At 44.3% G+C, this 23,048-nt stretch overlaps 3 protein-coding genes across 7 annotated transcripts in view; 1 reads left to right on the forward strand and 2 right to left on the reverse strand.

The window, feature by feature from the left end:
- Positions 1-320, reverse strand: part of eipr1 (EARP complex and GARP complex interacting protein 1) — a 79,038-nt gene extending 78,718 nt beyond the window's left edge. Inside the window, exons 1-2 of one of the 2 annotated variants that reach the window (XM_014210324.1) lie at positions 191-320; positions 1-61 (exon numbers count right to left, since the gene is read on the reverse strand). In XM_014210324.1, the coding sequence (XP_014065799.1) occupies positions 1-42 (42 nt within the window). In that variant the 5' untranslated portion in view covers positions 43-61; positions 191-320. The other variant, XM_045723415.1, reaches the window with a different exon arrangement.
- LOC106610768 (trafficking protein particle complex subunit 12) lies at positions 303-18,437 on the forward strand. 2 transcript variants are annotated; one of them, XM_045723413.1, is made up of 12 exons: positions 303-381; positions 742-2,093; positions 2,211-2,327; positions 9,685-9,798; positions 10,136-10,274; positions 11,393-11,505; positions 11,655-11,727; positions 12,567-12,640; positions 14,055-14,153; positions 14,243-14,343; positions 14,600-14,687; positions 17,532-18,437. In XM_045723413.1, the coding sequence occupies exons 2-12, from the start codon at positions 753-755 to the stop codon at positions 17,772-17,774; spliced, it is 2,502 nt and encodes an 833-aa protein (XP_045579369.1). In that variant the 5' UTR covers positions 303-381; positions 742-752; the 3' UTR covers positions 17,775-18,437. The 2 variants fall into 2 exon arrangements, with proteins under 2 accessions (XP_045579369.1, XP_045579370.1); XM_045723414.1 differs by lacking the exon at positions 303-381 and adding an exon at positions 399-488.
- A 63-nt stretch (positions 18,438-18,500) lies between these two features.
- adi1 (acireductone dioxygenase 1) lies at positions 18,501-22,675 on the reverse strand. Of its 3 annotated transcripts, none has more exons than XR_006770909.1 (4): positions 22,239-22,673; positions 21,555-21,674; positions 21,027-21,387; positions 18,501-18,931 (listed from the first exon to the last, which is right to left on the reverse strand). XR_006770909.1 is itself a non-coding variant. In XM_014210266.2 (4 exons), exons 1-4 carry the CDS (start codon positions 22,362-22,364, stop codon positions 18,815-18,817), a joined length of 579 nt encoding a protein of 192 aa, XP_014065741.1. In that variant the 5' UTR covers positions 22,365-22,675; the 3' UTR covers positions 18,501-18,814. The 3 variants fall into 3 exon arrangements, 2 of the variants coding, with proteins under 2 accessions (XP_014065741.1, NP_001135332.1); XM_014210266.2 differs by having other exon boundaries at positions 21,172-21,387; positions 22,239-22,675; NM_001141860.2 differs by having other exon boundaries at positions 18,544-18,931; positions 21,208-21,387; positions 22,239-22,675.
- Between the last annotated feature and the right edge of the window lie 373 nt (positions 22,676-23,048).

The raw sequence follows: 23,048 nt of genomic DNA on the forward strand, positions 1-23,048 counted from the left end.
CTGAAATTCGAGGCCGTATATGACAGGTGCATCGTCCTCCATTTCCCACGTCTGATGTAAGCTTATGATTATTGATAGAAAGCGTAACGTTTAATTTGAGGTTTCACAAATAAGCTGCTTGTACTGGTTATCCATCACCTCACTGGACGTTATTATAGTTCCGCAAAAGTAAAAATGAATACTTACGTACCGTATAGTAAATGCCCGTAAATATGTTTGGAAAAAGCTGATATTTATGTTTTAAAATGCGTAAAATCTTCAAGAATACCTATTTAACAGTTGCGTATGAAATTTCATCCCTCTAGGACCCCGTACATTTCACTTCCTGGAAAACTAACGCAGGCGCACTATTGCCGTAACTGTCATCGTTCCTAAGCAAAGGTAACGTAAAGCCTTTTTGTTAACATTTATTCGTTTACAGCTTGACAGGAGATTCTGATGCATCGCTACATGTGATTTCTGTGAACAAGTGTTTGGTATTAATAATTGTATGAAACTAAATAATGTCCCGTTTCTCCATTTGAAGCACTGTTAACTTAGCTTAACAATCTAGTTAAATAGCTGGTTAGCTAGCCAAGCAGTTAGCATATCGTCATCACGCAACAACCACAACAATCTTCTACTATAGCCCAGTTTAAGAAATACCAAATGCATTACCTATACTTTAACGCACATACTTACAAATCCATGTTATTTTTTCTGTGGATCTACTTTATTTCCCCGTGCTATGCTATTCCTCAGGGCAAAGAATCATGGACAACAACGAGACTCCTGCCCAGAGGCCAGTCACCCTGGACATCACAGGGGCAGTGGAGGTTAAACCCAGCCTGAGTGAAGCCCCTATCTCTCCAGAGCCATCCCTCCTTCCCTCCTCCGATGTCCATTTCCAGGAGGAGAGCATCGACCTGGGGGGCGAGTCCTTCATCACTCCCGAGGAGGATAGCCACAGCACGCCCTCAGAGAGCCTGATGGACAAGCTCAATGACCAGATGATGGAGAGTGTCATGATCTCTGACTCCCCCAACAACAGTGAGGAGGACGATGTGGTTCCCATGGACAACCTGCTGGAGCAGTTTGAGGAGAGGGAGGAGGAGCCAGCAGCAGCAGTGGTTAAAGAAACCTTAGTGGAGGAAGAGAAGGAGGAGGAGAAAGTGGATGATCTGATTGGACAAGACACTACTGAGATCAAGATAGAGGCTGCGATGATGCAGACAAGTCCAGTAGCCTCTAGTCCTGAGGAACCATTGGAGAATGTGAAACAGAAGCTAACCACTGATGACCAGGACGTTATCACTGTCTGTGTCTCTGCTGTAACCCCAGAGGACACCACCCCCAGCTCAGGCAGCCCCAAGCCTGAGGCAGCAGCCCTGGAAGCCAGCAGCAAAGAGACCACATCAAAGGATGAATCCATCCCTGTGTGCACCATCTTCAGCCAGGGCAGCCAGCCCAAAGCCCAGGCCCTGGTGCCGGATGGCTTCCAGCCTACCCTCATTAAATCTCCCAGCTTCAGTAGTGGCACTGGGGGGAGCACAGAGATTACCCCCAGTCAACTGGCTCCCCTGGTCTGCCAGCCCAGCCCCAGCCTCAGCAAGTTCTTCTCTGACAGTGGCCATGTCAACCCGGCTACTGACTTCTTTGACTCCTTCACCACCTCCTCCTTCATCTCTATCAGCAACCCCAACGCAGAGTCCCCAAAGTCAGCCGCCCCACCCGAACGCCAGCTCTCTGCTTCCTCTGGGTCCTCTCTGTCCACCCCTGGGCTAACGGAGTCTGGCATCCCCACCCCTAGCTCCTTCATTGGGCCTATCCAGACTGAAGCCACCCCCAGGCCTCTTAGACAGGCTCCAGTAGAGACAGCCCCGGCCACAGCCCCTCCTCAGCCCTTCACCCAGCTGCAGGCAGTGTTCTCGGGGGGAGATGACCCGTTTGCCACGGCTCTGAACATGAGTGAGGCTGATAAGAGGTACGATGCCTGGCTGCCTTCTGAGGAGACCAGGAAGGTGCTGATCTCCATGGCAACACAGCAGTACAGCCAGGTGTTTGTGGAGAGGGAGAGACTGTCCATGCCCGGACTCAAGTTTGACAACCTGCAGGTGGGTTAGCTTGCCATTTGCCCATAGAGCTGGGGTTCCATACATGTTGATATCTAGTCATTTTGTCCTGGCCCTAACTGATTGTGACCACTGACCAGTCCTGTGTGTGTGTTTCAGGGTGATGCTGTGAAGGACCTGATGGTGCGTTTAATGGGGGAGCAGGCAGCTATGAAGAGACAGGTCCTTACAGCCAACTCTGTAGAACAGTCCTTCCTGGGCCTCAAACAACTCATTGTGAGTCACTGTGCGTGCATGTTAATGTGTTTGTGTGAACAGGTATTTTATACATCTATATGTAACAGCCTTGTTGGAAATGACTTTCATGGCAGCTTGGTTCACCCATACTTTAAAAAATATATAATAATTCGCCTTTGCATTCCCCTCCATTTGAAAGAACTAGGATGCACAGAAAACGCTTGCACTTCTACTTATTCAGTGAGTGAAGACCGCGTAAATTGCTGTTTGCATGTAGCAGATACGCTTGGGACATTCTATGATGACTACCTAGAGTATGCCTCACCTCCCTCATTGAATGGTTGTTAATAGCACAGCCCCATAAAATTGCTTACAAATTCTCTGGTTCACCTGTCTCCCCTATCCCTCCATAAAACATGTAAATTAGTCTGCATAGTGACCTCTCCTCCTCTTTCCTCCCCTCCGCCCGTCTTAGCTGCGGACCCGCAAATACCCCTGACCTGACTTGGTATTTAAAGTGTATGCACTGTAGCGGAGGGAGGGAGAGGGAGATCGATCCTCCAGGCTTTGAGTTCTCTCTCCTGCTGTGCTGATGTCTAATGCATGGGAGCTGTTTGCATATTTCAAAGCCTTCTGCTCACACACACACCTGGGCTGCAGTCCGCTAGGAATACACACACACACACACACACACACACACACACACATACACACAGAGAGAGATTGTGAGTGAGGCAGGTCTGCTGAAATATCAATGGGTTTTGCTCCTCCACTGTGGCCCTCACGGCTCCAGCCGGCCCAGCCTATCAACCTGACACTGATCAATAGTTATGATTGATTGCACCAAATTTGAGACAGTTGGGTGGTCTGTTTCTCCATTCGCTTGGTGTATGTTGGCATGGTGTGTGTTAGTGTTAATGGCCTACTTTTGCATGTTTTCTGGGAGGGAAGAGTTCTATATTATGCCCTATATGTATAATTATATACATTTTACAATTGTATAACATTGAGGTCCTTGAAAATAATAATTAAGTGTTTGAAAAGGCCCTATGAGCCCTGCTTAATAAAGAATATATGGTCCGAGGGCTATGTTGTTATGGGCCAATTTTCATATATTCACTTTCACACGTTCGGAGCTGTGTGAAAATCTTTATTTTTGTTTGAAACCATTTTGAAATGTTTATCCCAATGTCACACATTGGCCCCATTTGTTTATAGAAAGACTCAATTATAGATTATGGTAATTCCTCTTAACATAATTTACTGAATTCCCATGTTCACTTTGAAGACGTTAGAATAACTGTCCACATGTACTTTTCCTCAGCCAACAAGATGAGTAATGAACAGCAAAATCACTAGCCTATGTCAATTTACTATCCCCCATAGTAGAAAAGTTGACCTGTTCTATTGGTCAGTTTGTCATTCCATGCTAGAAAGAAATAGATTACTCCAAACCGACTCCAGGACAGTTTCAGGACGATAGAGCACAAATTCATACAACCAGTACATAAATAAAAAAATAAAAAATTTGCAACAGATCAGAATGTTTACCTTAAAATGTTGATCAAATATTATTTCTTCACATTATAAGCGCAGCGATGTGCACACGGCAGTAGGCTACGCACAAATGTTCATTCCATAATGCAATTAGCGGGAAAATGACAGAGATGAGAATATCCGTTAGAAATGTTGAACAATTAGAGATCTAAAGATGCAATAACTAGCGTGCCTACGTTGCCTATGCACTTGAATGGTGAATGGGAAGTTCGCTACAAATTCCAGTTGAGAAATAAAAATAGCAGCTCTTTTTAATCATGGCCATGAAAACGTTTTTTTAACACACAATTGCATATAGAATTGTGCAATGATTTGGCTTAAAAGCACATGTCCACTCCAGCAGCAACAGTAGCTTCAGCAGCAGCTCTTGTGCTGTCTGACAGATTTCCCGCTCTGTATCTATGTGCTCTGAACGTGTGATAAATAAGAATCATAACGACGAACAAAAATAAACACTCACAAATGTAACTCCACAAAATGATGCAAATGAATCTATAGACGATAAGCATGACCGGTCAAATGTATTTACGTCGACTGGTATTTCCACCAATGAATAGGCTAAAAAGCATCTAGCAATGGGATTTTTTTCTTCTTCTCCCAGACAATTGGCCTGCTCCAATTCCATTTATTGGCTATTAGAAACCCTGGTGTGTGTGTGTGTGTGCACACAGAGCTATGTTTACCTTGGGCTTGTAGTGACTAATTAGATGTGCCCTATGGCTGTATAGAGATGTGTGTGAGTCTTCCCTCTGGCTTGTGTGTGTGTGTGTGTGTGTGTGTGTGTGTGTGTGTGTACTCCCTCCTGATTCTGGGGGCTGCTGGCAGTGACTCATGCTGCAGTGCCAGAGTGTGACTGCACCCACTGCCACCACACTCCCTCTGAGAGAACACACAAACGCTGGCTGTCACAGATGGAGGGAGGAGCACAGAGATTATGGAAGGGAAGAACAGAGGAGAGGGAGAGGAAGGACGAGGGAGAAGAGATGGGAAGGGAGGAAGAGAGCTATTAGGCTGGGAAAGAAGAGAGATGAGGGGAGGGGAAGCGAGGGATAAAAAGGAGGAAACAGCCTCTGTGGAGAAGAGCGAGGCTTTGAGAACAGATGCTGCGCTCTCTCTCTCTCCCCATCCCCCGCTGATACATACAGACAGACAGTGGTGATATACACCACTGAGAGAACATTATTCGTAGGCGAGCTCAGATAATAATATTATTAACACCACCTGAACATACAGTAACTGAGTCCAAATATCATAGCTCCACACTTTGACTTGAAATGGAACTGACCCAAACCCTGTTGAATGTTGGTGTTGTAGAGGGAGAGCCAGATCCTCTTTCTCGCTGCTTGGTTAACTGTCCTCTATCCCTCAGGATGTCTCTCCCTCCCATCCCTCTCTCTACCCTTCCTTTGAGAGCTAGTGACCCGTCTGTCCTCTCCCCTGTGTCGGCCCGTCAGCATTTCCCCTCTTGCTCAGCAGGGCTCAGGGACTTTTTCTCTCTCTCTCTCTCTCTCTTCCCACCCTCTCATCCCTTCCTCATTTCCTCTAAGGCTTGTGTTGTGACCCATCTCTTGTCTCTTGTGGCCAATGTCAGCTGGCCAATGCCTCCTCTTGCTCAGCATTACCCATGGCCTCTCTCCTTCCCTCCCTCTGGTGACCTGTCTCTCCCCCCCCCCCTCTCTCTCTCTCTCTCTCTCTCTCTCCCTCCCCATAGTGATATTGGCCTAGGGCTTATATTTCTCTCATCTCTCTCCCTCCGGTGACCTGTCTCCTCTCTCTCTCTCTCTCTCTCTCTCTCTCTCTCTCTCTCTCTCTCTCTCTCTCTCCATAGTGATATTGGCCTAGGGCTTATATTTCTCTCATCTCTCTCCCTCCGGTGACCTGTCTCCTCTCTCTCCCTGTGGCTGGTCAGCGTCCCCGCTCTCTCAGCAGGGCCCTGGGCTGGTTAATCTGTCACTCTGATTAACCACCTCTCTCCTTCCTTCTCTCCATCCCTCTCTTCCTCTGGGGCTGATGACCTCCCTCTCTCCCTAGTGTGCTGGTGTCTGGGCCTGGGGCCAGGCCCGTCTGTGCCGGGGCCATATGTCCAGTGGAGGAAGGGGACCGGGGGATGTATGATTAGCATCATCCCCACCTTCCTCCCACCTTGGCTGGGTCAGCCTTGGCTTTGACGCTCCCTCCCCTCAGTAACCACAATGACCTGCATTATACAGTAGCTACCTGGAGGTGTGCAGCAGAGTTGTCATTACCTCAACCCATTACAACATTGAGACCTGGACTAGCTGTGTCAGCTGTTTGTCGTATGCTATAGCTGTCAGTGCTCTTCAGCGCTGGTCCTGGGCATAAGCACAGAGCGTGGCAATGTAGCTACAGCTAGGTACTGAGTTTTGTAAAGGGAGAATGAGGCCTTTAAATCCATCTGTGGACGACGTCATCAAACACGGTCACCTAAAGGAACGCTGTTCAGAACTCTTCCCAGAGACAGCCATTACAGGGTTATACAGAGTTGCTATGCAATCCCTACTAAGTTAGTTACTTCAAAATTCCTTCATGTCAGTCATGTGATCTATACCATTGTCCCAGGGCTATAGATGTCTGGATCCCTTCAAAAAGAAACTACTGTGGTCTTTAGAACAGTCAGCCAGTCAGTCCATCCTCTTGGCCTGGAGGCAAAGCCCTGGACTGGCACTCAGGGCCACTGCTACAAGGCCTACAGCCCTTCACCAAACCATCAAAGACAAGTTAGCCACTACCAATGCCTTAGAGATGCTAGTGTGTTTTGCATACTACCTTTCTTTTGTCTCTCCCCTCTGTATTCATTCAAAATGCTGGGGCTAAATTGAAGTGGCACAGGAGCTTAGTTTGTTAGGCAGAACAGGGCGAGTAGCCTTTCTACTGTGTTTGGCTGGAGGCTGGCGTCTCACGAGAACCCTGGCAGTGGGTGTGCAGTGAGCTTCGCTTCAGGGAGTTTTTACTTCACCAAAGGAAAATCTCTAAAACTTGTGATCTTCAACACAATTTAAGAATCCTCGCCCCTTTTAAACCCGTGACGCTGCTAATTGCGAACACAGCCTCGTGTTTGTTTCTGTGTGTTTCGTATGGGAATCCAGTGGTATTCTATTGAAGTAGTAGGCTGTAGTGAAGTCTCTCTGTTCTTCTCCTATGGGGTGGGGATGGAGCTCCCTGGCGGGGGCCCAAGGCCTGGTTGGTTACACTGGCTCTGGAGTCTCTCGCTGTTGCCCCGTCAGAACTGTGGCTAGTCAAGCAGACACTAGCTGGCTTGTCATCATCTTGGTTCTCTCTCCCCCAGCTGTGTGCGAGCGTGAGTGCACGCCACACGTCTGTAGTACTCACAAGAGCTTCTGTTGAACCTTTTTTTTTTTTTTTTATCAGGTGAATAAAAAGGGATGAGCTGAAAGGAAGCTCATACTTCTGCCTCCCTGGTGGCTGTGCGCGAACACTATGCATGCAAACTGTGGCTTATCCACTTCCTTCCCCAGTGCGAGGGACAGGATTTTTAATTTAGGCCTGCACTGTGGCCCTGCTCAGTACACATTCTGCGTCCATCCGCGTTTCCCCATTAAATATCACTCGATATAATCAGCAACTTCTCTGTCTTAATGCATCCTCATTTTGATTTAGGAGGATCCGATTGGCTCTTATTGCAGAGTAATATGAGCGGAGGTAAACTATACAGAAAAAATATATTAACACAGCATGTAAAGTTTTGGTCCCATGTGTCACGGGCTGAAATAAAAGATCCCAGAAATGTTCCATACGCACAAAAACTTTTTTATCTGCATTCCCAGTCATGTGAAATCCATAGATTAGAGCCTAATGCATTTATTTCAATTAACTGATTTCCTTCTATGAACTGTAACTCAGTAAAAATCTTTGAAATTGTTGCATGTTCTGTTTTTTTATATTTTTGTTCAATATATTAGTCATGGCATATCACTCTACTGTTCTCTCTCTCACCTCTTCTAATAGAATGTTCTCACACCTGGGATTATTGATGCTGTTGGGTATGCATGGGTGTGGGATGGCACTCACTAACATCAGTCTTGGTGGGTCATTCCATGTCATTTCAGCAAGCCATGACACCCACCATCTCAGATTGCTCTGAAATAATTTCCGTCGTTAGAAACAGAAGATTAGCGTTCCTGCAACATTATTTTTGTTGGGAAATAATTTGATTTTGATCATTAGAAATTAAGCTAATTGATTGCACCCAAATTAGCCATTTGAATTTATAGGATTCATGTATCCAATGAATATAGTACCTCACATACGATTTGGACCTAACTTTTTGTTCTAACAATGAGATAGTAAAAAGCCTCCCACACCAAACCCCCACCCACCCCAACAACGAGTGTCAGTTGCAGGAATGCTAATCTTTTCTTTCTAACAACAGAAGACATTTAGGAACAATCTAGATGGTGGGTGTCGATCCGCTTTCTTGTGCTTTTTGAGATGGCACGACCCCTTGTTGAAAACCCTTACTGTCCCTCTCCTGAACACTAACTCACAGCCCTCTAATTCTTGAAACAAGTAGCCTACCTGCCTTCAACTCTGCCTACCTCACCATGCAGGGAACAGAGGTGGGGAATGGGACCCCATTGTTTACACGCTCCTCTGTTAGCACTTCTGGAGCTTTCCAGTTGCATCACCAACAGTTCCCTCCTCTGTGAAGTTGTGCCTGTATTGGGTGTGAAATAACGTGTGACTTGCAGGCTATCCCTCTCTTCTGCTAGTCATTATCAGTCCTCTTAACGGGACTATGGAAAAGTTGTGCCGATACTAAACCAGGCACCCCTTTTGGAGACCACCCACCGACCCAACAGGTGGCGCTCTTCTTCAAGCCTACTTGTGACTTGGTGCCACTACATTATGGGATATGGTTGATATAATAAGGGTCGTGCGAGTGTATGCATGTACAGTATAGGGTCGTGCGAGTGTGCATGTACAGTATAGGGTTGTAAAACTCAGGTAACTTTCCCCAAACTCCCTGGGGACTGCCGTGGGTTCTGTCTCAGTGGCTGCAGCTGCTTTTGGCCATCTCCATGTCTCTCGTTTTCAGCTTCATTTCACCCCCTAATGAAGATTTAGAGGCACCAGGGACACTGGCATGGGGGAGAGGGAGTGTGTGTGTGTGGAAGAGTGAGAGGGGGGAGGAAGGATGTCTTTCATTGTCCCAGTGAAATTGTCATCACTAATTAACACAGCCACAAAGTCAAAATTGGCTACAGAAATGTAGGCATAAGGTTCAGTGTTGCTAAGGTTAGGTTTACAATACATTTTTAAGTAGAGAAATTGTAGAAATGGGTGGGGTTTAGCCATAATTATGACTTTGTGGGTGTGTTTAACGAATGACAACCCAGTGTAATCTCCCATGATGGAACCCCACCTGTGCTCCAGTATAGGAAGAAAGCTGTCTGTTGTGACTGGGCTCTCCCTCCTCGATTCACTCAACAGATCTAGCTTGCATTCCTCTCTGTTCTTCTATTCTCCTCTTCTATTCTCCTAATCCTCTGCTGCCTAATTAGCTGGCTGGCTGTGATGAATGGCCGTGCAGTGAAAACCCAATCTCTGGGCTGACCTTGTCATCCTTACTGATTGGGAGGCTCGACTCCACACACCCTCTTATGCCCCTCCGTCCCCTGTCTATGGCTGCCCTGGATCCTTACCACTAATACCACCAGTCATAAACTCACTTGACAATGCTATGGTTGGCATCTCTGGTTGGTTAACTTTAGCGGTCACTGTGTCCTATGTGTGTGTGTGCGCCTGTCCTCTCACCTTGTCTGTTGGTTTTGTTGTAACGGCTCCTCTGTCCCTGTAGAGCACGAAGAACTGGCGTGCTGCGGTGGACCTGACAGGCAGACTGCTGACAGCTCATGGTCAGGGCTACGGTAAGGCTGGCCAGCCCTCCAGCCACAACACTGACTCACTACAGGTACCTGTGTGTCTCTGTAAATGTTTCTGTTTGTCTTTGGCAATACAAGTGCAATACTGGTGCACATGCCTGTATGAGTGAGAGTGGTTTATGTGTGTAAGTCACGTATCTGATCACGTATGTAGCTAAGTGTCGATACAGTGTGTATGGGGAATAGAGGTAAGACTAACGTGTGTGTGTGTGTGTGTGTGTGGTAGAGGAGCGGATGGGGGTGAAAGCCAGGAGCTGCCTGCATGAATTAGACTCAGGATGACAAGAGTGGGCTGACACACACACACACAGAGGGTGGGGGAGGGGGGGGAACAGGCTAGGATGACAGGAGTGTGTGTTGTTGCAGCTGTGGTTTGTTCGCCTGGCCCTGCTCACCAAGCTGAGCCTGTTCCAGAATGCTGAGATGGAACTGGAGCCGTTTGGAAACCTGGACCAACCTGACCTCTACTATGAATACTATCCTACCGTATACCCTGGGAGGAGAGGTACACACCATGTATACTTAAAATACTAACCAAACTCTCTGCCCCCTCCCGATCAAACCATAGAAATCCCCAGCCCTGCTAACAACCAAAGACAACACTTTATTTCAGTGCCACTGTTGTTTTTCCCTTTTAACTCTGCATGAGCAGCTCTCTGATGTAGTGCCATTGCTTTAGTCTTTACAGCCCTAGGGTTTACTATAGTAGAGGCAATCGCTGTAGAGTCATGGCCGTGGACACACAGACAGCGAGAGAACCGAGGTGAACGCTTCAAGCGACACCACACAGCAGTCCAAGGGGAGAGCAGATTGAATTTCCATTCCTCAATATTAAATGCTTTGTGATGCCCTAGGTGGCTACAGATACTGGCAGCAGTTTCCTGCCTGGCATCAAAGATTGACATCTGAAGGTCTGCTGCCCCCATCCAATATCTATTATCCATGATCTAACTCTTAGAAGGAACATTACTGAGCGCCAAGCATATCCTCTCAAACAACCAGCAGTATATACTGTTTAAAAAAACAGAATCGGTTATTCATTTGTTTACAAAGTCAGAGGGAAAAGTATTTTTTTTTTTTTAAAGGCAACTTGAATAGTTTTATTTTCTATCTGCATCAACAAGTCATAGTTTCACTAAACGATGGGATGCACTTTCATTTAGTTCACTCTTTCTACACGAAGCCGACAAGTCCGATGTTTCTTCAGGTCATCAGGGTGAAACGAGTTTAACCCCTGACCCTTAGTACTCCAGAACATGGCTGTTCTCTCTGTGACGTCACTGTAAAGCTGTAGATGGGAGTCGTGGGTGTTTTCATGGGTGCTGCTGATTACCAGAGAATCTCTACACAGACAGCGACAGACAGACCGAGACGGTGCTTCCTCTGTAGCTATCAAAGAGCCAGAGATCAAAGGCTCAAAGCTCAGGCACATGTCTCACTGCTCACCTCTAGGCAGGGCCTTCGTTCCTCAGGAGAGGGGTGAGAGGAAGAGAGTGTTGGATAAAGGGAGAGAGGAGGCTTCCTGCTTTGCAACACACGTTTCTCAACGCCATCTGTACGTTTCATCTGTGGGAGTTTGTGAATGACATATGTGTGAAGATTCTCTCTCTCTCGCTCTTTCAGGCTCCATGGTTCCGTTCTCGATGCGGGTGCTGCATGCAGAGCTGCCTCAGTACCTGGGGAAACCACAGGAGTCTCTGGACAGACTACACAGCATGAGGACCGTCTGTCAGACCGTGAGTTCACACACACACACACACACCAACTTTCTCTCGTGTCCTCCCTCACTTTTGTTTTCTTCCAATAAAGTCAGTGATGCGTTGAAAAATAATGACTACCTTGTTTACAATGTGTCCCCTTTTTAAAACGCTGTCTCTCCTGATAGATCCTGGATAACCTTGAGCAGGGCTTGGCTGAGGACGGCAGCATGGTCAACCTCACCCAGGAGAACAGACAAGGTACGGTACAGAACAGTGTCTAGTCCCCACCCTGTCCTACACTATCTGAGAGAGTGGCGTAGACCCACACTCGATACCCAGTGTTATTCAACCTCCGCAATCCTCTTCCCAGTGAAGCCACTAATTTGCTGTCAGACCTTTGTTTTATATTAAAGGAACTTATTAAATGGGCATAGACCATTGAGACAGTTGGTTTTGAGTTGTGAGAAAGCAATCAATACATAAGACATGGCCAACTTTTCAATAATTGGTTCATCGTACTGTTCAGATGCAGAGGGATCTGGTAGTTGCACCTCACTCCTTTGTCAGTCTCTCGCTCTGCTTCTCTTCCTACGCGCTCAATAACAAAGACTAGCACATCTCAATAGACCCCCACTGAGTGATGGCCTCAGTCAGGAGAACACACACACACACAGGTTCACTACACACACACACAATGATATGCTTGTACACACAATCCAGTCCATACACATTCACGCATATGAACACGCACATCCTGCTGCAGATGAGCGCAAACAAGCCCACTGACAGCCTATCCAATCAGCCTGAGGCTAGAAAGAGGGAGTGTGTGGGAGAGGGAGTTGCAGCGTCTTCCCTCCCTTCTCAGACAAACGATGATGTTGATGGGAATACTAGTGTGATGAGGGGTAGTTGGACAGAGAGATGGGAGAGAAAGGGAAGGAGGTGCTGAATTTGCTCTCCCATGCTTCTGCTGTGTTATTCAACTTTTTTTGTACAGTGAAATATTGATTCAATGAATGGTCCCACAATGCTAAAATTGCCCAGGTAAATAAATCAACAGGTCTGAAATGAAACCAATGTGTCCTCCTTTGTTGCAGCATCTCTTCACCTGTGGAAGTCTCGTCTGAGTCGGGTCATGTACGCCATGGCTAACTGTCTACTCATGATGAAGGTATGTGTTCCGCGTGTGTGTGTGTGTGTGTGTGTGTGTGTGTGTGTGGGGGGGGGGGACTATAACGGCAGCACAGAGCTACCAGAGTCCCCTGTGGGTGTATGCGCATACACACACACCAACTGTAACACACACATTCATTGACGTATTTGCCCAGTCACATATTCACACACATGCCCATCCATGGCTGTCAGGAAGCTAGCGGAGGAATTGATAACAACTTGCAAGCCACATGTACACACACACACACACACAATGGCTAATGAAGGCTTATTGGGTTTTAGCAGCATTGTTTTGGTGCATAGTGAGTAAACGTGTTCAGAGAGGTCTTCTCGGGTGTGTGTGTGTTTTATTATATAAGGAGAGATGCCGTTTGTCTGGTTCAGTCCTCTTCATTCTGCCTTCCCCTCAGTCCAGCCCTCTGTCTAGATACCCATGCTGACAGTGGAACAGCCAGGCGGACGCTAGCCTGAGCATATCCTGCACCAAGACACTGTCTGTCCTGCCCGTTCAAAACATCTACTTCAATATCATCACCCAGAGTCTAGACCAAATGAGGGAATGGTGAAACACAAAGCTATCCTGTAACAGAACCACCATTCTGGATGATCTGACTATCATGGATTGGAGTTGTAATGTAATTGGCAGATGCAGAGTAAAACAGTGTTCGCCTGACATCCACAAGACATTTGATAAGTTCCTTCGATGAAGACGGCATTCATCATGTTTAATGGCCCTCTATACCAGGGTTATTCAACTCTTACACTACGAGGTCCGGAGCCTCCTGCTTTTCTGTTCTACCTGATAATTAATTGCACCCACCTGGTGTCCCAGGTCTAAATCAGTCCCTGATTAGAGGGGAACAATGAAAAAAATGCAGTGGAACTGGTGTCGAGGTTCAGAGTTTGAGGGCTCTATACTTTACTAGAGAATGCTGTCTAACAATGTTGCTTGTTCTTTCCTAGTGACAGTTGTGAGTAAAATGTTGTTTGTGTTGGTCTGTAGATGTATGATGGCAGACCACAGGCTTCCCAGTAATATCCCATAGGATCACCCTGATTGGATTCTTTGTTAGTGGGAGATGGAGAAATAGAGGGACAGTGAGAAAGTGGGGAGTCATTCTGTACATAGGACCATAGAAAGAGACACAGCGCCATCTGCTGGTGGTAGCATGAATGTAAAAACCCACACACACTGCACCAACTCACTGACCTCTCTCCCATCCCCAGATACATAGCAGCCATGCTCAGCAGTTCAGTCAGCATGTGAGCGATGTGATGTGTGGTAGAGAACAGCCATGGCTGGGGCACGGTGTGACCAGGGACACCTCGCCCTACTAATGGTCAATACACTTGATTAATTCTCACTCTGTCTGTCTCCCTCTGTCTTTCTGTCTCCCTCTCTATTTATCTAGGACTATGTTCTGGCTGTAGAGACATATCACTCCATCATCCAGTACGAGCCTCAGCAGAAAGTACAGCTGCTGAGTGGGATAGGACGCATATTCCTGCAGGTGAACACACACACACCTTTTATCTTTCAATTTCAACTAGTTTTTCCACAATATAATGCGTTTTGGTTTGAATTGTTATTTTTGACCAGATTGGAGACATTAAAACAGCCGAGAAGTATTTCCTAGATGTGGAGAAAGCCTCTCTGGAGAAGGGAAGTGGAACTACAGACACATGCGTTTTGATGAACAGGTACGAATCAGTGTGTCATAAATGATTCATTTATCTGTACTTCTGTCAGACTTCCCGTAGGGTGTGAGTAGGCACCGGGGTCACTTTGATGCTTTGCTAGGAGACAAAATGGTGTCATTCACACTGTGTTGATTCACGTTAGCTGTTAATTCCTGTCAGTTGGCCGACAGTCACATCTTCACACAGAATCACTGAAGTGACATTGTAATGTGATAGGTCTCTGTAGTAACCCAGCTGACCTGTGTGTGTTGTTCAGGGCCTTCATCTACCTCAGTCAGAACAACTACTCAGAGGCACACTCCTCGTTCGCAGAGGTCCTAAAGATCGACCCCAAAAACCCTGTGGTAGGTGATCACACAATCGACAACAATTTCTGACAACTATACGTGATTAAGACTTAACACATTTTATAGGATACATCGGAAGTTTTACTTTCCTAGAAGATTGTAAATGAATAAATGTACTGTAGTTTGAGGCAGATCTCACCCCTCGACTGCATGATATTTCCCCTCAAGCAAGAAAACAGCCTCCCTCTCTCCCCCTAAGGCAACATTATCTTCTCCCTAGACAAACAACGCCTTTCTTCCCTCTCCTCTGTGCAGAGCTCTTCTCCTTTCTTCCTCAGGCAAATTACTCTCGCCTCTCCCTCTGTAGATGAATAATAATTATTTCCCCACTCTCCTCAAGCCTTTGTCCCCTCTCCTCTCTTTACACACATGCCAAAAATGCCCTCTTTCCTCTCCCTGCAGGCAAAAAACTCCTTTCTGCTTTCTCTCCCCTGTCGACATACCCATATGAAAATATACTATGCTCTAAATACTGTAGTATTACTATATACTGTAGTGTTTTTGGCGGAAGTACACTAGTATTCATTGTAGTGTTGATGTACATGACTGTAGTAAAGTTTACTGTAGTAAAATCTATAGCATATACTGTAGTATTTATCGTTGACATAAAAGTGGGGGCTTTCTCCTTGAGGAAACCTACTGGGCAAATACTAAGAGCAAATGTTGCATAACATGTATAGTACCGGTCAAAAGTTTGGACACAACTCATGCAAGGGTTTTTCTTTATTTTCTACATTGTAGAATAGTAAAGACATCAAAATTATGGAATCATGTAACCAAAAATGTGATGGGATGGCGTATCGCTGCAGAAGACTGTGGTAGCCATACTGGTTAAGTGTGCCTTGAATTGTAAATAAATCACTGACAAGTGTCACCAGCAAAGCACCATCACACCACTTCCTCCATGCTTCACGGTGGGAACCACATGCAGAGATCATCCGTTCACCTACTCTGCGTCTCGCAGACACGGCAGTTGGAACCAAAAATCTCAAATTTGGACTCAGACCAAAGGACAGATTTCCACCGGTCTAATGTCCATTGCTTGTGTTTCTTGGCCAAAGCGAGTCTCTTCTTCTTATTGGTGTCCTTTTAGTAGTGGTTTCTTTGCAGCTATTCGACCATGAAGGCCTGATTCACACAGTCTCCTCTGAACAGTTGATTGTTGAAATGGGTCTTACTTGAACGCTGAAGCATTTATTTGGGCTGTAATTTCTGAGGCTGGTAACTCTAATGAACTTATTCTATGCAGCAGATGTAACTCTGGGTCTTCCTTTCCTGTGGCAGTCCTCATGAGAGCCAGTTGCACTTGGTTTTTGCAACTGCACTTGAAACTTTAAAAGTTGTTGACATTTTCCGTATTGACTGACCTTCATGTCTTAATGTAATGATGGAATGTCGTTTCTCTTTGCTTATTTGAGCTGTTCTTGACATAACATGGACTTGGTCTTTTACCAAATAGGGCTATCTTCTGTATACCACCCCTACCTTGACACAACACAACCGATTGTCTCAAATGCATTAAGGGAAGAAATTCCACAAATTAATTAAGGCACACCTCTTAATTTAAATTCATTCCAGGTGACTACCTTGTGAAGCTGGTTGAGATAATGCCAAGAGTGTGCAAAGCTTTCATCAAGGCAAAGGGTGGCTACTTTGAAGAGTCTCAAATATAAAAGATTTTGATTTGTTTAACACTTTTTTGGTTACTACATGATTCCATATGTGTTATTTCATAGTTTGTCTTCCCTATTATTATACAATGTAGACAATTGTAAAAAAATTAAGAAAAACCTTGGAATGAGTAGGAGTCCAAACTTTTGACTGGTACTGTAGGTAGGACTCGAGTCTGAACTGATAGTTCAGAGCTTCTGCTCTTTTATAAAACCTGAAGCGAACGCAATATATGATCTATACTTGGATTAGGATTCTCAGTCATGGGTGGCACAAATTGGGATATGGGGAATGGGTGGAGCATACGTTAGAAAAAAATGTAGTATAGACGGGTTGGTTGTTTAGCAAATTACGTGTGTGCAACTATGGGCCAAAACAGACGGGGTTGGCTTAGATTGTTGACAACATGTAAACTATATTTCATCTCCAACGTTTATTGAAAACAAATACATTTGCACAATGAGCACTTGTCTCTCAAATACATTTACACTTGTTGGTTGGCTAGCGAATTTGCCATATTAGCACTGACTTGAAATCAGTCAACAAGACATGGTTAAAGAACAAGATGAAACAAGTCACTTAAGATTCCCTACATGGCAGTTTCTTGTCATTGTTGGTTGCCGTCTGGCAATCCAGAATCACAACTACTCACGGACTTCTGCCCCATTTGAAGCGTGTGCATCGGTAACATGACTTTGTCAACTAAGCCACCTATTTACTAGTGTTTTTTGCAGATAATACTGTATTACATAGTATTCTCCAGTATACTACAAAATGCTATAGTAAACACTACACCATGTAGTATATAATTCTCCAGTATACTACAACATTCTAAAGTAAGCACTACATTATCAAACTATACTAGTGTGAAGTATAGTATTCTACAGTATACTACAAAATTCTATAGTAAGCACTTCATGGTCGAGGGTTACGACCGTGTATAGTATTCTACAAAATTATATAGTAAGTACTACACATGATCAAGGGATACTACAGTGTGCAGTATACTGTATTCTACAGTATTACAAAATTATATAGTAAGTACTACACATGATCAAGGGATACTACAGTAGTAGAGTAATACCACTGCTTTCCCTTCACTTCTGAGGCCTTTCGGGCCTCTCTTCCTCTCCCTGCAGGCAAATAACCTCTCTCTCCTCTCCCCTACAGGCGAATAACAATGCAGCAGTGTGCCTGTTGTACCTGGGCCGTTTGAAGGAGTCGCTGAGACAGCTGGAGGGCCTGGTGCAACAGGACCCGGCCCTGTACCTTCACGAGAGCGTCCTTTTCAACCTGACCACCATGTACGAGCTGGAGTCGTCCCGCTCCACCCAGAAGAAACAGGCCCTGCTGGAGTCAGTGGCCTGCCGAGAGGGAGACAGCTTCAACACACAGTGCCTCAAACTGGTGTAGAGGGAACCAGGGAGGTATAGGACCCTTGTAGGTCACAAGGTTAGTGCAAAACAATTGCAAAAACAGGGGGCCATCAGGAGTGTGGCCTAGGCTTGAGTGTCATTACACTCCACTAAACAACATGGGCATTACCCTGCCTGAACTCCAGAGCAGGCACACACAACTATCCCACAGCGCAGGCAAATCCACTCCCATATTATACTAGTGATGGAAATGATCATGATTGTGTAACTCACAAGTGAATGCTGATAGGATATCTATGTGAATACATACAGTACAATGTTTTTAGACAAGGCAGACATTTTGTATTCCTGTGTGATTAAGACCTGAGTAAATCATGTTATTTTGTCCTGTAAAATCAACCACACTTAAAGGGTCTTCTGTAACTTTTGGAATTTGAGGGTCAATGATTGACTTGGCTCAGGATCCACCCCTCTCCACAAAAGGAATGTAAAATAGATATGGAATAATTCAACTGTACATATTATTTGTAGGGAAAATATATTAATGGAAAGTGTTATTAAATCACTTATTGAATTATCCCTTAAGTATAACTAACTGTTTACATGTTGTGGTGTTGACCTGATTTTGTTGAAGTGTACTGTATTGCTCTGGATGTGAGAAAAGGAATCTTGTTTATCCAAATAAACTGAACTTGGTGTAGACCTTTTACAATGGTTATTGATTGAGACCAGACTTGTGACAATCAATTACTTTAGAAGAATGAAAAGTTAGACAAATGATTTAATGTGATAGCTTACTGGCATTTTAGCTCACTGTAGGTAACAAACAGCTTACTAGACTTGATTCTCACTGATGTAGTTACAAAAATAGAATGCGACCTTGAGTGGAGCAATACATTCTACAATATAAAGACAAATCATAGAAAGTGGTGTTAATTAGTATAATTGCTTACAATGTAGGCACTGCATGGGTTTAAATACCTGATAATACAAAAGCCTGTCATGAGTCTGATTATCCAACTCCACTAAATCGTGTAATTCTATGGACACTCCATCCAGTACCACCTGTTGCTCGTCTTAAGCACATTGGAGAGCGCTCACATACTTCTGGCGAATATCAAACTCATCTGCTGGACGATTGTAGGCTTTCCATACAGGCTCCCCCACGAACAGTCTCATGGCTTGAGTGTAGTTCTGTAAAATGCATGAGGAAAAACAATCAACATTTTATTTGAAATGTAAAAATCTTACTTTTGACTTGGACATGTATGGCTCTAGACCTAGACATTCTCATATTTACATAGGTCAACTGCTGGCAGTGTGTGCATATCCTATCCTAACCACATGACCTGACGGAAGACATTGGGGGAGTTCAATTAAGCTGAGCCGCGGTGCACCGGTCTACAATGCCTTCAGAAAGTATACACACCCCTCAACTTTTTCCAAAGAGATTGTCACTGGCCTACACACAATACCCCACAATGTAAATTCCATTGTTTTTAGAATTGACAAATTAATTAAACAAAAAGCTTGAGTCTAAGTATTCAACCCCTTTTATGGCAAGCCTAAAAGTTCAGCAGTAAAAATGTGCATAAGTCAGAAGTTGCATGGGCTCACTGTGTGCAATAGTGTTTAACATGATTTTTCAATGACTACCTCATCTCCGTACCCCACACATACAATTATCTGTAAGGTCCCTCAGTCGAGCTGTGAATTTCAAACAGATTCACCATAAGACTAGGGAGGTGTTCCAATGCCTCAAAAAAGGGCACCTATTGGTAGATATGTAAAAAAAAAAGCAGACATTAAATATCCCTTTGAGCATGGTGAAGTTATTACACTTTGGATGGTGTATCAATACACCAAGTCACTACAAAGATACAGGCGTCCTTCCTAACTCAGTTGCCAGAGATGAAGGAAAACGCTCAGGGATTTCATCATGAGGCCAATGGTGACTTTAAAACAGTTACAGAGTTTAATGGCTGTGATAAGAGAACTGAGGATGGATCAACAACATATTATAGTTACTCCACAATACTAACCTAAATGACAGTGAAAAGGAGGAAGGAAACCTGTAAGGAATAAAAATATTTGTTTGCAATAAGGCACTAAATAAAAACTGCTAAAAATGTGGCAAAGAAATTAATGCTTTGTATTCTGGACAAAGTTATGTTTGGGGCAAATCCAACATTACTAAGTACCACTTCATATTTTCAAACATGGTGGTGGCTGCATCGTGTTATGGGTATGCTTGTCATGGGCAATGACTAGGGAGTGTTTTAGGATACAAAGAAATGGAATAGAGCTAAGCACAGGCAAAATCCTAGAGGAAAACCTGGTTGAGTCTGCTTTCCAACAGACACTGGGAGACAAACTCACCTTTCAGCAGGACAATAACCTAAAACACAAGGCCAAATCAACACTGGAGTTGCTTACCAAGACGACATTGAATTTTCCTGCTACAAATTTGACTTAAATAGGCTTGGAAATCTATGGCAAGACTTGAAAATGGATGTCTAGCAAGGATCAACAACCAACTTGGCAGAGCTTGAATAATTCTTTAAAGAATAATGTACAAATATTGTACAATCCAGGTGTGCAAAGCTCTTAGACTTACCCAGAAAGACTCACAGCTGTAATTGCTGCCAAAGGTGATTCTAACATTTATTGAATACTTATGTAAATGAGATATTTCTGTATTTCATTAAAGAAATGTGCAAATATTTCTTAAAACATGTTTGCAATTTATCATTATGGGGTATGTGTAGATGGGTGAGAAAAATAAATATATTTAATCCATTTGGAATTCAAGCAGTAACAAAAACATAAGTCAAGGGGGTACGAATGCTTTCTGAAGGCACTGTATGGCCAGTGATATCAACGGGGAAAAGCAGAGGGAGCCACCCATCCCATGAGTGAATGTCATTCCAGTGCACTGCACTGCTTGCTATTATTTCTATCAGATGGTGTTTGTTTGCATGTTTAGGTAAAAAGACAAATAATGTCCTGTTTGGAACACTGGGCAGATTCGATTATGCTGAGTACCGGTCTGTGGCCCGTGACGTGCAAAAGCGGTGAGGGAGGAGGGCCCTTCTCAATTGGAACAGTAATCTGCACCACTCGGTCATGTTGTCAACAAGGCAGCATGGTGCTTCATTCAGAAACATACATCTTTTCTCCCATCAAATATAGGTTCAAGTTTTCATTAGGAAGGTAGATATAGCGTTTTTATCAAAAGCAATCACTTTTGCATGTGAAAACACAGATTCCTACTCATTACTCCACGTACTTAACCATCGGCCACGAGCGGGGCACCTGGCTCACGCCTGGGAGGAAGCCTGGTTCCAAAACTAATGCAATCGCTTTTCGCCTTCGACCAGGGAAACCCGGGCCAGATAATCGAATCCCCTCCATGTTGGACAGTTTTACTGTACGTGTTGTAGACAGCCAAATGACAAATGGAGCCATACGGTCTCAGTCAGAGTGAATCTGTGGTAGATGCCTGCAGGCAGAGTGATCAGGTCTCCCTTGGTCATAGCGATGCGGATCCAGCGGTCCTCCCTGTCCCTCACGTCAAAATAGGCCCTGCCATCCAGGATGTAGCGGATCTCATCATCCAGGTGGAGGTGCTCCTCAAAAAACATCTTCAGCTTGGGACAAGAGTACACAAATGGCAGGACACTTTTAATTAACGTGCTTTTATAAAGTGTATCATTATAACAAGTCTAATATTGGCATACAGAATAACAAGTGAAACAATTGTAATCTGACTCTGAGCACCCTCAAATGTGTTCTTGTCACTGTACGGAGGTATTACCTTGTCCTCGTAGTTAGGTAGTTTGTCCTTGTCAATAGTGATGATGTCGGAGTAGGAGTAGCCTCTGTCTTTACGGATCTTTTCCAGCGCAGGGTCTGTTTCATAAATATCAGCATCTAACTGGAAGACATGGACAGTACAGAATCAACCAGTCTGTCTCTAGTCTCATAAAATTTTATGAATTTCAAAACTTTTATTTTATGAATTCCATTTTTTTGTGGCTAACATTAGCTAGGCTACGAGTTAGGTCAAATGGTTAAGGTTAGCTTACATGCTAAGTAGTTGCAAATTAGCTAAAACGCTAAAGCTGTCGGTGATGAGATTCTAACACGCAACCTTTGGATTGCTAGATAATCGCGTTATAAGCCAACCCATCCACCTTATTTTCATTTTGGCTGAAGTAACCCGTTTTATGTAACTATACCAAACGTAAAATATACAAATTTGAACATCCCGGAATAACTACTATGTTACGTCTAGTCTATGAGACCAGGCTGGCGACTCAGACGCTACTGTTATGCAATCCAATTCAGTCACATTTATTTGTGTACAATTGCGTTCACAGACGTGTATGCCAGTAAATAACGAAGTAGATAACGTAGCAAGCTAAACGTTGACAACTTTTTCTTGATAGCTGAAGTTATCAAGTTGTTATCCCGCCTTGCTCGCTAGTTAGCTAACTACCTTCCAGTAGAAAACCCCAATATTTTCTAACTCCTTCAAAGACACAGGTTCGTTTGGGTTTAGTTTATGTGGCATCCTATGATCTTCGTCAGAATCGTCCATGAACCAAGCCTCAATCGACGTCATGGTATGGCACTGAATAAATGTTAAAACAAAGATAAATCTTCTTATTATTCTTGTTCTTCTATGATGTAATGGCGGTCCGTTAACGTTAAACGTTTAAACGCAAACGTTAAAGTTGCATTCTGCCACCTACTGTGCTGGAGTGTGTGGTCAATGACGGTTTACAACATTAGCTCCACATTTCTAAATCCTGCTACCTAACTCAGTACTTCTGAGAAAATAAAAATAAATACCCCTACTAGCTTCTAATAGATCCCATCCCTAAAGAGAACTGTGTAGGTAGCTAGCTAAGTAAGTAAGATCATGCACGTGATAAAAACACAAACGATGACGTCGCTTTGGAATGGTAATGAGGAAACGTTCAAAATAAAAGTCCGCATTTCAACTCATTGCAATGTCAATAACTAATTCAACATGATTTCAGTAGTCTGTTAGAGCAGTGATTGAGGAGGGACAACCTGAGGGGTACTTGAACCAGCAACCCTTGACTTTGTTGTCAAAGATCCCTACTTTCAATTACCTCATCAGAACATTGGAACAAAAGTGGGAGCACTTGTATTGAATATCCCGCTGAATATCCCATTACAAATAAATCAGTAGTAGGCTACCATAAGAGGATTAATTCACTTAAAGGTCCAATGAGGCGTTTTTTTTTTATCTGAATATCAAATCATTTCTGGGTAACAA

The sequence above is a fragment of the Salmo salar genome, chromosome ssa09 (genome assembly GCF_905237065.1).
Source record: "Salmo salar chromosome ssa09, Ssal_v3.1, whole genome shotgun sequence".
Classification (NCBI taxonomy): Eukaryota; Metazoa; Chordata; class Actinopteri; order Salmoniformes; family Salmonidae; genus Salmo; species Salmo salar.

What these genes read in the sequence shown, in the direction of transcription:
- LOC106610768 (XM_045723413.1), top strand. Translation starts at nt 753, where the DNA reads ATGGACAACAACGAGACTCCTGCCCAGAGGCCAGTCACCCTGGACATC. An exon ending in CACCCAGGAGAACAGACAAG is followed by an intron (nt 11,728 to 12,566) that starts GTACGGTACAGA and finishes CCTTTGTTGCAG; the next exon opens with CATCTCTTCACCTGTGGAAG. An exon ending in TAGGACGCATATTCCTGCAG is followed by an intron (nt 14,154 to 14,242) that starts GTGAACACACAC and finishes ATTTTTGACCAG; the next exon opens with ATTGGAGACATTAAAACAGC.
- adi1 (XM_014210266.2), bottom strand. Translation starts at nt 22,364, where the DNA reads ATGACGTCGATTGAGGCTTGGTTCATGGACGATTCTGACGAAGATCAT. An exon ending in TTGGGGTTTTCTACTGGAAG is followed by an intron (nt 21,675 to 22,238) that starts GTAGTTAGCTAA and finishes CATGTCTTCCAG; the next exon opens with TTAGATGCTGATATTTATGA. An exon ending in TACCTAACTACGAGGACAAG is followed by an intron (nt 21,388 to 21,554) that starts GTAATACCTCCG and finishes TCTTGTCCCAAG; the next exon opens with CTGAAGATGTTTTTTGAGGA.